Here is a 14291-nt window from a genome sequence, read left to right as displayed (position 1 = left end):
CGCATTGGCCCTCCAGGGCAAGATTTGAGGAACCCTGCCCTAAAGTATATACTCCATTTGTGGAAGTAGCTACATATAAGTGTGTAGCAGAAGAGGTTTTTTGTTTGTTTGTTTATTGGATACAAAACATGAATACAACAGAATATACAACAGAAATTTACATATTAGCCCAAATCCAAATCCAAGACAGAAAAAAAGAAAAACACACATAAAATATTGGGTTCTATTTAAGCAATAAAAAAATAAATTAAAAAACAAATTTTTTTTTTTTTGGGCAAGTTCTTATGAGAAATGTTTTCATTTATTTCTGAATATAATAAACAGAGCATGGCTGTATGTAGCGGGCAAGTTTTAAAACGTAGCCAATACATCATAAAATTGCGTCTTGAAACACGGACCGCTTTCGCATAGGCCTAGATATGTCAAGTGCAGTCAATATGCTTGTCAATCATCTTGCCACATTTACCATCCTCTTAAGATATAATTTCATATAAAGGAAACACTGTTGATCTGCCAGTTGTGGGTCTTTAATGGAGAGAACGTTAGCAAAATTAATTTAATTGCCAAACGCATGGTGTATTTGCTAATATATTCTAGTAATCAAACTTCGGTAAACTATCAGTAATCAAAATCGGATAAGGATTATATATACAGTGGGTACGGAAAGTATTCAGACCCCCTTAAATGTTTGTCTTTTCATCCTGAAATGCGAGGCAAATGTTGGATCACAATAATTAGGAACCACAGTTTCCACAAATCCCTTCATTTTATTGGGATGTTCTCTTTTATTCTGGACAGCAAGGGCAGTGACTGTGATCTATATGACCTTATTATTTTTATTGTGCGTATTAGGCTTATCATTATTGCTGATCACTTTTGTTGTGCTATGTTATTGTAATACCATATTATATAATTACCATTATATAATCAGAGGAGTATAGAAAGTGTCAGAATATAACAGAAAAATTACGATATAAAAATGTCGTTCAAATCGGAAACCGTAGCAAAACGTTGCACACCGGTTTGAGCTTGAACTTGCCCCAGGTCTTGTATTCTCTACTAATGAGCTGATGAGTGGAATCAGGTGTGTCAGATGAGGGAGATATACAAAATGTGCAGAGCTAGGTGACTTATAAGGACAGGTTGGGAAAGCTCTGGTGTATGGTTGAGAGAAGCTGTAGAGCAGTAAATGGTTGTAGATTGTTGCAGAAGTTTTGCAGGGTTTCTGAAAGAGATGCTCAATTGACACCTGATCTTGTATGATTGCTCATCATGGCTGTGATGGGGATTTCTGTTTTGAACATGCTTATTTTACTCCTTTTCTTCTTTGCTGTTGATGGACAAGGATTAGGACCGTTTGCTGTTGATAGACAAAGATCAGGGCCGTAAGTACTATTAATTCACCTCTGAAGTGAATAAAAGTGTACTGTTGTGCCTGTTCTTATTAGTCTTGTCTTTGGCAACCACTTTTTGTGAATGCACATCTACACAAATGCATGTTCTGAGCGGATTCCTTACGCTTTCAGAAAGAAGTTTAAATGTTTCCACAGGTTCTTCTTGGTGACATTTCCTGCAGTGATTGAGTCCGGCTCTCATGTCAAATTGTGTGCAAGTCTTCTGAAACCCAACGAGAGTCTCGCAATGACCATTTCTCTGCTTGATGAGAAAAACTTGACCACTCTACTTGTGCAGCAGAGCTCTCGGATGGCATTTCACCGACGCTTTAGTTTCCAGGTCCGTTATCATACATGTGGACCTTTTTGTCTAGTTTGATTGTGTATTAACATGATTCTGTCTCTACAGGCTCCTCAAGTAGAAGGAGAATCGTTGCAGAAACTGAGGGTGGTACTTCAAGGGAGGTTCTTCAAAGTGACACGAGAGGAAAGTCATGTTCAGACGTTACCTGCCTTTGACCTTCATCCAAACAGACAAACCCATCTACAATCCAGGACAAATGGGTGAGCTGTGAATGACCTATGGATGAATATTAGGAGTATAGAAAGTCCCTTATGGTATTAGTTGTAATGTGAACATTTATTGACATTTCTCATCTTTGCAGTTAATTTCAGAGTTGTTACCATGGATGCCAAATTTGTGCCTCTTGATCAAATGGTATGGCCTGGTCTTTTTTGACATTGAGCTTTAATTTGAAAATTATTACAAATAAATGCAAGTCGTTTTAGACTCATGAGCTTCAGTCCATTTTTTTATTTATTTATTTTTTCCCAATGATACTTGCATCAGTGTTTGTGAGTCCATGTCTAATATTGCTGTGTTTGTCTTACAGTACAGTCTGGTGGTTGTGGAGGTGAAGTCTTTGAACAGTCTTGAACACTTTTTACTTTTACATTAGCTTGGCAGTTTAAGCTGTTAATTGTTTTACTAGGACAATCATAATAACCGGATCAGTCAGTGGACAAACGTTTCTTCAACGGGGTGGATATTGCAGCTTTCTCACCAGTTAATCCCTGAGGCTCAGGTCGGGATGTACACACTGAGGGCTTTTATTGGTGACCAAATGATCTCGCAGGCTTTTGAAGTGAAAAAATATGGTACTTTTATTTATTTGTTTGTAAGATGTGGAACTGCACAAAATGAGATCTGAGGGTTTAGAGTTGTTTCTGGTTTTAGTTTTACCCAAGTTTGATGTGGCCGTAACCGCACCACAGATGTACAGTGTTGGAGATGTGGGACTGAAAATTGAAGTTTGTGGCAAGTGAGTGAAACACTATTTTCCTGATGCTGGATTTCTCGTCTTGTGACTGATCTGTTAGTTCTTGATCTCCTTCCTTACAACATTTTCCAGATACACATACGGGCAGCCTGTACCTGGACAAGCATTGGTGGAAGTGTGCTGTGAGCCATTTCCATATGTTGTGATTCCAGAGGTGAAACGTCTGTGCCTGAATAAAACTGCTAAGGTATGTGACTACTGCTAGTTCTGAAGTTTTGTCTTCTGCATATGGCTTATTTTGATATGACCACTTGTGTTCTGCTACCAGATGAACAACACAGGCTGTGCATCCCTTACTGTCAGTGTTTTTCAACACCAGATTTGAGACTAGTCTGCAAGATTCATTTCTTGTTAACGTGAACCTCACTGAGGAGGGAACAGGTGAGCTATTGGCAGATTTGAACCAGTGACTCATGTTTACATGCTTATTTTTTTTTTTTCCTCCCAGGTGTAATGTCAAAATCCACAACTGTGTCCATTACGTTTGAAGTTGGCAAGGTCACGTTTTTGGACCTCCCAGGTTTCTTTGCCTATGGATCAATGGTTAACGGAAAGGTGAGTAAAGCTTCATCCTTATTAGACGGTCCTAATTGGTTCCCTTTCCTAACCTTTTATCTTCCCAACAGATCTCCGCATCTTATTTCAATGGGACTCCAATCGCAAGCAAAGCAGTCTATCTCCTGGATGGTAGCCAATGGCCCAACAAACTGCTGCTGAATCTGACTACAAACATGAATGGACTGTCCGCTTTCTCCCTCAACACTGCTGATCTCCCTAAAGCTGACCTGAATCTGGTGGTATGATTTTTGGTGTTCATCCTTGTCTTTTAAATGGACTTCTCTCTTGCAAGATACCAATTCTATTCATTTGTTCCTCAGGCAAGTGCAACTCCACAGGTCGTTTATGGTTACAAGTCCCCATTCTTCGGTTCAGATACAAGGACTGTGTCTCTTTTTCAAACCGCTACTCCCAATAACCCAACCTTTAGTGAACTGACTATAGTGAAGCTTGAGCAGCCACTGAAATGTGGTGCCAAGTATCCAGTGACAATCAAGTATTCTTTTGTTGGAGAGACTGGTGACTACAGTGCTGACATCTATATGGTGAGTGGATGCTGGTTTTGTGGTGACTTTGTGGTTTTGTTACTGCACTAGTCCACTTGTCTGGCACCATTGATGCACCAGTCTGGCTCGGTCTTCTGTCAGGTCTTATCCAGAGGAGTGATTGTTCTGCATGGATTTGAGAAGGTTGAAGCATGGGCTTCTAATACCGTCACAAGTGGCACTGTGTCGTTCCAGCTGTCTGTCAGTCTTGATATGGCTCCAGTAGTGCGAATTCTGGCCTTCGGTGTTCAGCCCAGTGAGAATGTAGTTGCTGCTAGTGCGTCCTTTGACACCGAAAGGTGTTTCCAAAAGCAGGTATTTGTACAGCTAGCATCTTCATGAGGGGTACAGTGACTTGTCCTACAGCATGTGAGCTGGTTCTTGTTCCAGGTGTCTGTGCAGTTTTCTCCAGCTACTGCCGTTCCTGGTGAGGAAAACACTTTGACTGTCTCTGCTCAAGCAGGATCCTTGTGTGGCCTCAGTGCTGTAGATCAGAGTGTCCTGATCATGGAGCCAGGAAGACGTCTAAGTGCTGAAGCGGTATCCTTGTGCCACTGATTACATTTCCTGTTTGCAGTCATTAAACAATCTGGATTTGAGTACATTGTTGACATACCGATATGCCCCCTCCCCATTCTTCAGGTCTTCAGCTTGCTTCCGGTGCAATCATTATCAGATTATCCGTTCAGTGTTGAGGATGAACAGGAGTGCCTGAACGTTCGACCCCGTCGGGCTGTTCCTGCAGATCAAGCTTATGAATCTTTCAAGGTAGGAAACGTAATCATTTAGTGGCTGAATACTCATTGAGGTTACATGCACATACGTGTATATAATACACTAAATAAATATAATTGTTTCTCTTGCACTTTTGCCTTGACAGAGTGTGGGACTGAAGATTGCAACAAATCTGCCTGTCAGAGAGCCTCACTGCCTGATGTACAGAGGCCTGGATTACTATCGCAACTTCCGTGATTGTATGTGTTTTAGGTTCTTGATCAAAGAATTGCCACATGACTTATTTTTAATGTAGTGGATCGGCCTAATTCTTCCCATTTGAATGTCTAATTTGTTTTTGACCTGAACAGGATACCAAGGACAACTAAACTACAGGCACAGCGACGGTTCATACAGCACATTTGGTTACGATGAATCGAACACGTGGTGAGTTTCATTCGGTTTTTCTAGTGTTGCGTATCATTTGCTCAGTTTCTCATGAAGTTTCCTTTGACCAGGTTGACTTCATTTGTCCTGAGATCTTTTGGCCTAGCAAGGAACTTCATCTTCATTGATCCGAATGTCCTCCAGAGTGCAAAGGATTGGCTGATCAGCAAGCAGGGCCCAGATGGCTATTTTATGCAACCGGGAAATCTGTACCACAATGATATGAAGGCGTCATGTTTTCTTTCAAATGAGTCATGACCAATAGACACTAGGTGGGACCATTCTTCTAAATAGTATATTGGCGTATTTTAGGGTGGAGTTGGTGATAATGTGACCATGACCGCCTACATCACTGCATCACTGTTTGAAATGGACGTCCTCGTTATGGTAATAAGTCACCTGTAGCTATACATGACTTTTTTTTTTATTTTATTTTTTTTATAAAAGTGTAGTCTTTCCATTTTGCCATTCAGGATCCCATCATTACCAATGCTCTGTCTTGCTTGAGGCCTGTTGTTGGGAACCTGGGAAACACTTACACCACGGCTCTGCTTGCCTACACCTTCAGTCTTGCTGGAGAGACCAGCACTGAAGCACAGCTTTTAACAACCTTGAACAACCGTGCAATTTCTGAAGGTGAGATTCCCCCTCATTTGATGTTGTTCAGGTTCTTTGGCATCAACTTTCCGTCTCGTCTTAAGGCACTAAGCTCCACTGGTCTCAGACTACATCTGGTGACACTCTGGCGGTGGAGATCAGCTCCTATGTGCTGCTGGCGGTTCTCTCTGTACAGCCTCTCACGACTGCTAATCTGGGCTATGCTAACCGCATTGTAAACTGGCTCGTGGCACAGCAGAATCCTTATGGAAGCTTCTCCTCCACCCAGGTGACTCTGACCACCAAACATGAGCAGTAACCTCCATATCGGAGTGGAGGTTTTAATCTGGTGGTTGTTTTATAGGACACTGGTGGCTCTTCATGCTCTGTCAGTGTACGCCACTAAGGTGTTCCGCTTGGCTGGTTCCAGCACTGTTACCGTACAGTCCTCAGTGGTAGGAGGAGACTCTTATAGCTTCGACGTGAATCGGGACAACAGGCTGCTGTATCAGGAGAAGCCGCTGAAGAATGTTCCTGGCAGATATGGTGTTAGAGCAACAGGATCCACCTGTGTGTCTGTGCAGGTCTGCATCTTCACCTCCTATTTCTGCTTCTGTTGTGCTTATCCTAATTCTCCTTGTTTTGCTTTGCAATCATAGGCTGCATGTTTCTACAACATCCCGGCACCCATTAAAGTAGCCAGGACACTGAGCATCGAAGTTAAGGTGACTGGAGACTGTGGACCACTTGGAGCCAATCTCATGTTGAACTTCACGGTGAAGTAAGAATAACTTTTGTCTTTGTCTTGAAACCAGCTCATGTTTGACTTTTTTTTATTTTTTTTATTTTTTTTTTAAAAGGGATGCTACTTCCTGTTGACTAAAACCCTTCATTCCTCTACATTTAGATACAATGGAGCAAAAGCAAGTACTAACATGGTTCTAGTGGACATTAAGCTGCTGTCAGGCTTCACAGCAGATACGTCACTGGTTCGTATGTCTTAAGATTTGGAAAATCCCAAGATGATTGAGGCTCCTTCAGATGTAAACTATGATCTTTTCCCCTCAGCTTGGATCTCCAGCCCAATCATTTGCCACGCTAGTGGAACGGGTTGATGCTGGAGATGATCATGTCCTAGTGTATCTGAAAGAGGTGAGACCGTATATTCACTAGCTGCCATATTCCTGTGTGCTGTATGTGCTACTGTTAATCCCTTCTGTCTTGCAGATTCCCAATGGCGTCCCCATGACCTACAAGCTGCAACTGCAACAGATTCTTGTGGTGAAAAATCTCAAGCCAGCGGTCGTCAGAGTCTGACTACTATCAGCCAAGTATTTTTTTTTTTTTTTTTCCCATCACTTTTTGATCTGTCTGAATTCCCTGTACAATGTAATATTATTTCCTGTTCCTTTTTTCAGGTGATTCATTTGAGGCCACATACATGTCCCCCTGTACATGATTGTGTTTCCGGACTCTGTACCGAAAACAAGAATAAAACCACTTGTATAATAATTTGTTGTGTTTATTTCTATTTATTTTAAATCCTGATAAAAGTGAACCAGGAAGTCTCAAACCTTTACGGGCCATGTACCTTTTAGTTTTTTTTTTTTTTTTAAATCTGAAATGTTAACTGCATGTTTTTTCATTTGTTCAAACAAATGCAAAATTAAGATTTTGGCTTCATTTTACTTTTGGGGACTGAAAACGAATCCACTTGAATAGTCTATTTCTACATGTGGGTGGGAATGAAACGCTTCTCTCTGCTGATTGGTCAACCAAACATTACAAAGTCCTAAAAAATAAAAACGCATGCACACGCATAATCCTCTTCTACAGATTCTTAGCATGTTTTATTTCTACTATTTCTTTCTCAATCAAACAGCCAGATTAACGAATGGCTTGACACAAACCATACTGAGGCAGACCCTTTTGGTCCTTTGGCACGCTGCCTGTTTTATTATAGTATCCACCTATCAAAATCTGTTTGGCAAAGCTGCGTGACGCACTGCAGTGCGGGGAGAATGTAGCCTATTGTGGGGAAGCGTAGAACACTATCAAGTTGTGAACATTTAGTCATAACTTTTGTTTTAGACCATACGATGCGTTTTGGACTATGGAGGAACTTATGACCGATGAAAATAAATTTGTGTAATTTACAGCACATCTATTTTGAGTTTTATTCATGGGACTGTATATGTCCTGCTGCATTGCAGCAGTAACCAGGCATATACTCAAAGTTTTGTGGATAAAGCAATGGCCCCAGAAATAGTGTGGTTTCAGGCCCTCCTGCCATATATATCTGTGAAGGTGAATTTCCCTATTAACCAGGGGGAAAAGGTGTGGAATGTGAACGTCATTCTGACTAATTGCTCACTGCGGTGGGATTACACAGGCTGCCAAGAATTATGGGAACACAGTGGGAAAAAGAAAGCTGCTTGAATAGCAACCCAGCAACATGCAAAGTAAGTTTTTTTTTTTTTTTTTTTTTCCTCACTGGCATTGTCCCAGAGTGGTTGTTTCACTATTTGACTTTAGCGAAATGCGAATTTGACGTCATGATTTTGAAGGTGAACTCGTTTGAGTTATAAGAACATATCCAAACCCTGAAATAACACTTCAAACAATAAGCCAGTGTCATCAGTGTCATAAGGGGCAACTGTTTTTTATTTATTTATTATTATTTTTTACCTTGATCAGTGTCAGAAGTTTAAATTTTCCCATAAGGGGCACCTGATTTTCAGGGTTTTTTTTTTTTTTTACGTCATCTTTAATGTTAAATTCTTACATCAAATTCAAATAATGACAAAAGGCTGTTACCAATTAAATCCGTATTCTATGATGCTGATCCCTCTATGAAATGCACCCCACGCCCAGTAATTGTGACCATTTAACGTTACAGAAAAATAATAAATGATCAATATACAAAATGAATTAAAGTCAACTCTATATTCATATTCAATGTTATTATATGAATATTAATTTGTGTAAAAATGTGTTCGAGTAATGTATTAGCCTCTAATTATAAGAGACATGGGTCTGTTTTAAATCCAAGTTAATATTTGAGCTTTGATTTTAGTTAATCTATTATTTGGTGCTGGATTTATTCGCTCTGTTATTGTGCAGTTAATATTCCGCTCTTAAAAGTGTTTTTCATTCTGTAACTAGTAGTAAAGAAGTTCACGTGTTTCTTGAACTGAGGTGCTACAGCTATATATGGCTTTTTAAAGAGCGGCAAAATGAGATTCAGTTGTATAATAAAATTGAAACTATTTGAAAGCTGAGACAGTTTCATATTTAATTTGGTGAAGCACAAAGCTTATTGTGATTATTGAATGGCTGGCATTACAAATGTGTTTTATATGTAGTGAAATTTTGTTCACATCAACAGATAACAGCACAGACTAAAATAATGATTTTCAAGAATCCATATTTAAAATAGAAATATTGGTATTGTCATCCCAGCCCTGTAGTTCACAATGCTGACATGAGGTGAAGTCATTAAAGAGTGACTGGGAAATTATTATTTTTAATAGTTAAAACAAAATTGATTATATAAAACATACGTTGTAAAAGTCCTAGTTAAAGAGAGTTAAACACTACAAGATTCATGTCTTTCACAAATGACATAAAACTACATGACACATACATAAAAATATACATGCTTGTAAGTTTTGTTCATTTTAAGTTCCTCACAAACACTGCAGTATGTTTAAAGTTGTGAACAAAAACATACTGAATTTTGATGTAAAATATTTAAGTCCATGTTTGATAAAATATGCAGACTTTGGCTTAAAGCAGGGGTGTCCAAACTCGGTCCTGGAGGGCCGGTGTCCTGCAGAGTTTAGCTCCAACTTGCCTCAACACACCTGCCTTCAAGTTTCTAGTATGCCTAGTAAGAGCTTGATTAGCTGGTTCAGGTGTGTTTAATTGGGGTTGGAGCTAAACTCTTCAGGACACCGGCCCTCCAGGACCGAGTTTGGGCACCCCTGGCTTAAAGTATCATTCTGTGTTAAGCATGAACAGTCAAAATGGGCTCCCACCTTGGAGATTAATAAATTAAATTAATCCTAATCAATCCCTCTGTATAATTAAGAGTAGGGGTGTCCAAACCGGCAGAGTTCTGCTCCAACCCTAATTATGCACACCTGAACCAGTTAATCAGTGTTTTCAGACTTTCTAGAAGCTTCAAGGCAAGTGTGTTGGAGCTTGTTCGAGCTAAGATCTGCAAGACAGCCCTTCAGGAGCAGGACTGGGCACCTGTGATTAAAAATGTTTTAATTTAGCCAACATCAGTGCTGATTGAGGCTGATTAAGAAAAGCAGAAGAACAGCAAACAGTGGTAGACTGTAGCTATAGTTCAGCAGGGTTCAGGGTCGTGATGGAGATTTGTGTTTGGAAAGGGCTCATTTTAGCCCTTTACTTATTTGCTGTTGATGGACAGGTATTAGGGCTGTTTGCTGTTGATGGACCAAGATTGGGGCCATTTGATGTTGATGGACAGACATTAGGGCCGTTTGCTGTTGAAGAACCAAAGTTAGGACCATTTGCTGTTGAAGAACCAAAGTTAGGGCCGTTTGCGGATGTAGAACCAAAATTAGGGCCGTTTGCTGTTGAAGAACCAAAATTAGGGCCGTTTGCTGATGAAGAACCAAAATTAGGGCCGTTTGCTGTTGAAGGACCAAGATTAGGGCCGTTTGCTGTTGATGGACAGACATTAGGGCCATTTGCTGTTGAAGAACCAAAATTATGGCAGTTTGCTGTTGATGGACAGACATTAGGGCTGTTTGCTGTTGGACCAAGATTGGGGAAGTTTGCTGTTGATGGACAGACATTAGGGCCGGTTGCGGTTGAAGAACCAAAATTAGGGCCGTTTGCGGTTGAAGAACCAAAATTAGGGCCGTCTGCTGTTGAAGAACCAAAATTTGGGCCGTCTGCTGTTGAAGAACCAAAATTAGGGCCGTTTGCAGTTGATGGACCGACATTAGGGCCGTTTGCTGTCGCAGAACCAAAATCAGGGCCATTTGCTGTCGAAGAACCAAAATCAGTGCTGTCTGCTGTCGAAGGACCAAGATCAGGGCCGTTTGCAGTTGATGGACCAAGATCAGGGCCGTAAGTACCATAAATTAGCCTATACCAGTGGTTCTCAAACCTGTCCTGGAGTACCCCCAGCCCTGCACATTTTGTATGTCTCCCTCATCTATCACACCTGATTCCACTCATCAGCTCATTAGGCTGCAAGACCTGAATTGGGTTTGTCCGATATAGAGAGACATACAAAAGGTGCAGTGCTGGCGGTACTTCATGGAGAGGTTTGAGAACCACTGGCCTATACTATAAGTGAATAAAAGTGCCCTGTTGTGTCTGTTCTTATGTTCATACTCTTGTCTATGGCAACCACTTTCTGTGAATGCGCACCAACACAAGTAGGCCTACATGTTCTGAGCTGATTCCTTATGCTTTTTTAAATGAAACCTCTATATATTTCCACAGGCTCTTCTTGGTGACAATTCCTGCAGTGATTGAGTCCGGCTCTGATGCAAAATTGTGTGCAATTCTTCTGAAACCCAATGAGAGCATCACCATGACCATTTCTCTGCTTGATCACAAAAACATGACCACTCCACTTGTGCAGCAGAGATCTGCTTCTGCAGCATTTCACCGCTGCTTTAGTTTCCAGGTCTGCACCTTATCATGCTACACTTGGGCCTTTTGTCTAGTTTGATGTACGTTAATGTTTATCTGCAGGCTCCTCGAGTTGATGTGGAGTCCGTGTGGAAACTGAAGGTGGTAGTTAAAGGGAGGCTCTTCAAAATGACAGAAGAGAGGAAAGTCCTGTTCAGAAGTTACCTGCCTTTGACCTTCATCCAAACAGACAAACCCATCTACAATCCTGGACAAACTGGTGAGCTAAAAATGACCCTTGAATGAATATTAGGATTACAGAAAGTCTGTTGTGCTACAAGTTCAAATTCAAGTGCCCGGTATAATGAGTGTTCATTGACTTCTCATTTTTGCAGTTAATTTCAGAGTTGTTACAATGAATGCCAAATTTGTGCCTCTTTATCAAATGGTAAGGCCTTATCTCTTTGACATTGAGCACTCTTGCTACAAACAGATTGCAAAATATTTCAGGTCATTTTTAGATGCACACTTTAGTCCATCGCAATTGTGCATTTCCCCCCAAAATGATAGCTGTATATTAACGCGTTAGTGTCTAATATTGCTGTGTTTGTGTCTTACAGTACAGTCTAGTGGTTGTAGAGGTGAGAATTCTCTCCAGTGCAAGCATTTTTATACATATGGTTCTGCTTTATTTTGGGATGTTCTCTTATTACTTTTTTTATTTTATTTTATTTATTTATTTATTTTCAGTTAGAATTGCAATCACATTTTCAAACCGGTTAATTGTTTTACTAGGACAATCATAATAACCGGATTGGTCAGTGGACAAACGTTTCCTCAACGGGGTGGATATTGCAGCTTTCTCACCAGTTAAACTCTGAGGCTCAGGTTGGGATGTACACACTGAGGGCTTTTATTAGTGACCGAATGATCTCCCAGATTTTTGAGGTGAAAAAATATGGTAAGTTCATGTACAATGTGCAACAGTAAAACAGCAGATCTGAGGTCTTCATTTCAAGCATTTTATCTTTTAGTTTTACCCAAGTTTGATGCCATTGTAAACGCACCACAGATATATAGTGTTGGTGATCCGGGACTGAAAATTGAAGTTTGTGGAAAGTGAGTGACGTTTATTTTCTTACTGCCACGTTTCTTGTTTTGTGTTTGGTCAGTTCTTGATCTCCTTCCTTACATTTCCCAGATACACATATGGGCAGCCTGTACCTGGTCAGGCAATGGTGGAAGTGTGCCGTGAGCCGTTTCCATTTGATCTAGTTCCTAAGGTGACTCGTCTGTGCCTGAATAAAACTGCTGAGGTATGTGACTACTGTTTTACAGGTTTTTTTTCTCCTTCTGCATGTGGTTGACTTCATTATGACTTCAATAATCTGTTCCGCTACCAGATGAATAGTGTGGGCTGTGCCTCCCTTACCTTCCGTACATCAGGGTTTTTCAACTCCAGTTTTGAGAATAATCTGCAACATTCATTTCTTGTTAATGTGAATGTCACTGAGGAGGGAACAGGTGAGACACTGGCTGATCCGAACCAATGGCATGTGTTTGGGGAAAGTTGATGTTTATTTGGTGTGCTTGGGTATGTTTCATTTCCCAGACATTGTCATGTCAAAATCCACAACTGTGTCCATTACGTTTGAAGTTGGCAACGTCACATTTGTGGAGCTCCCAAAGTTTTTTGAATCTGGATCAGCAATTAACGGAAAGGCAAGTTCATCACTTGTTACAGAAGCCTTCACGTTGGTCATCTTTCTTAATTTTTCTCTTTCCCAACAGATCTCGGTGTCTGCTTTCGATGGGACCCCTTTGGAGAGCAAAGTGATCTATGTCTTGGATGGTTCCAGCTGGCCCAACAAACTGCTGCTGAATCTGACTACAAACCATAATGGATTGGCCACATTCTCCCTCAACACAGCTGATCTCCCTAAATCTGATCTGAATCTGGTGGTATGCTTTGTATTATTATTTCTTTTAAATATAGACTTGTCACAGGAAACCAATTCCGCTGATTGTTCCCCAGGCAAGTGCAACTCCAGAAATTTTTTATGGTCACAAATCACCATACTTCACTACAGATACAAGAATAGTTGCGCTTCTCCAACCTGCTACTCCCTACAGTCTGCAGTTTAGTGAACTGACTATAGTGAAGCTTGATCAGCCATTGAAATGTGGTGCTGTGTTTCCAGTTGACATCCAGTATTCTTTTGTTGGAGAAACTGGCAACTGCAACACTGATATCATATATATGGTAAGTGGACAATGGGTTTTGCAGTGATCTTTGCTGTTTTGTTTGTTGTGCTGGTCTGTTTGTCTGGCACTTTTTATGTAATCTTCCTGTCTTGTCAGGTCTTGTCCAAAGGAGTTATTATCCTTAATGGATATCAGAGGGTTCAATCACGCCCTTCAAGTACTGTCACTAGTGGCACAGTGTCGTTCCAGCTGTCTGTCAGTGTTGATATGGCTCCAGTAGTGCAGATTCTGGCCTTCTGCATTCTGCCCAGTGAGAATGTAGTTGCTGCTAGTGCATCCTTTGACACAGAAATGTGTTTCCAAAACCAGGTATGATGTGCACTAGCATCTCGTTTTCCTTGATATGGGAAGCGGAGACGTGTCCTTCAGCTTGAGCTGGTTCTTGTTCCAGGTGTCTCTGCAGTTTTCTCCAGCTACTGCTGTTCCTGGCGAGGAAAACACTTTGACTGTCTCTGCTCAAGCAGGATCCCTGTGTGGCCTCAGTGCTGTAGATCAGAGTGTCCTGATCATGGAGCCAGGAAGACGCCTGAGTGCTGAAGCGGTATCCATGTGCCACTGATCAGATTTGTTTTTTGCAGTTATATTAAACCATCTGGATTTGAAAACATTGCTGACATACTACCTATTTTATTTGTGGGCTTTTAAGTTGTAATCCTTTTATAAGACCCTTTGTCCATCTTAATGTTTGGTGTGTTCTTTTAACTAGACTAAGTCATGGTGATGACTTATTAAAAGGGGTGGGGAGAAGCCACAGGTGGAGGTCTTTTTTATTATTATTTTTTTAAATCTCTTCCCCCCCCCCCCCCCCC

General features: G+C 40.8%; 1 protein-coding gene and 1 pseudogene across 4 annotated transcripts in view; both read left to right on the top strand.

Annotated features, from left to right (window-relative positions):
* Positions 1-1156: 1156 nt before the first annotated feature.
* LOC107722682 (alpha-2-macroglobulin-like) lies at positions 1157-7116 on the top strand (annotated as a pseudogene).
* Positions 7117-9824: 2708 nt separating this feature from the next.
* Positions 9825-14291, top strand: part of LOC107722686 (alpha-2-macroglobulin-like) — an 11970-nt gene continuing 7503 nt past the window's right edge. Inside the window, exons 1-15 of one of the 4 annotated variants that reach the window (XM_016531153.1) lie at positions 9825-10098; positions 10279-10704; positions 11086-11272; positions 11341-11497; positions 11613-11665; positions 11838-11858; positions 12013-12178; positions 12252-12336; positions 12419-12533; positions 12621-12741; positions 12830-12939; positions 13009-13179; positions 13253-13480; positions 13579-13791; positions 13874-14023. In XM_016531153.1, coding sequence (XP_016386639.1) covers positions 9974-10098; positions 10279-10704; positions 11086-11272; positions 11341-11497; positions 11613-11665; positions 11838-11858; positions 12013-12178; positions 12252-12336; positions 12419-12533; positions 12621-12741; positions 12830-12939; positions 13009-13179; positions 13253-13480; positions 13579-13791; positions 13874-14023 — 2328 coding nt within the window. In that variant the 5' untranslated portion in view covers positions 9825-9973. Of the gene's footprint in view, positions 10129-10278; positions 10705-11085; positions 11273-11340; positions 11498-11612; positions 11666-11837; positions 11859-12012; positions 12179-12251; positions 12337-12418; positions 12534-12620; positions 12742-12829; positions 12940-13008; positions 13180-13252; positions 13481-13578; positions 13792-13873; positions 14024-14291 lie in introns of all 4 variants that reach the window. The other 3 variants (XM_016531154.1, XM_016531152.1, XM_016531155.1) reach the window with 3 other exon arrangements.

The sequence above is a fragment of the Sinocyclocheilus rhinocerous genome, unplaced genomic scaffold (genome assembly GCF_001515625.1).
Source record: "Sinocyclocheilus rhinocerous isolate Xijiao unplaced genomic scaffold, SAMN03320098_v1.1 scaffold2169, whole genome shotgun sequence".
NCBI classification, from domain to species: domain Eukaryota; kingdom Metazoa; phylum Chordata; class Actinopteri; order Cypriniformes; family Cyprinidae; genus Sinocyclocheilus; species Sinocyclocheilus rhinocerous.
This window is presented reverse-complemented; position numbering and strand designations above follow the sequence as displayed.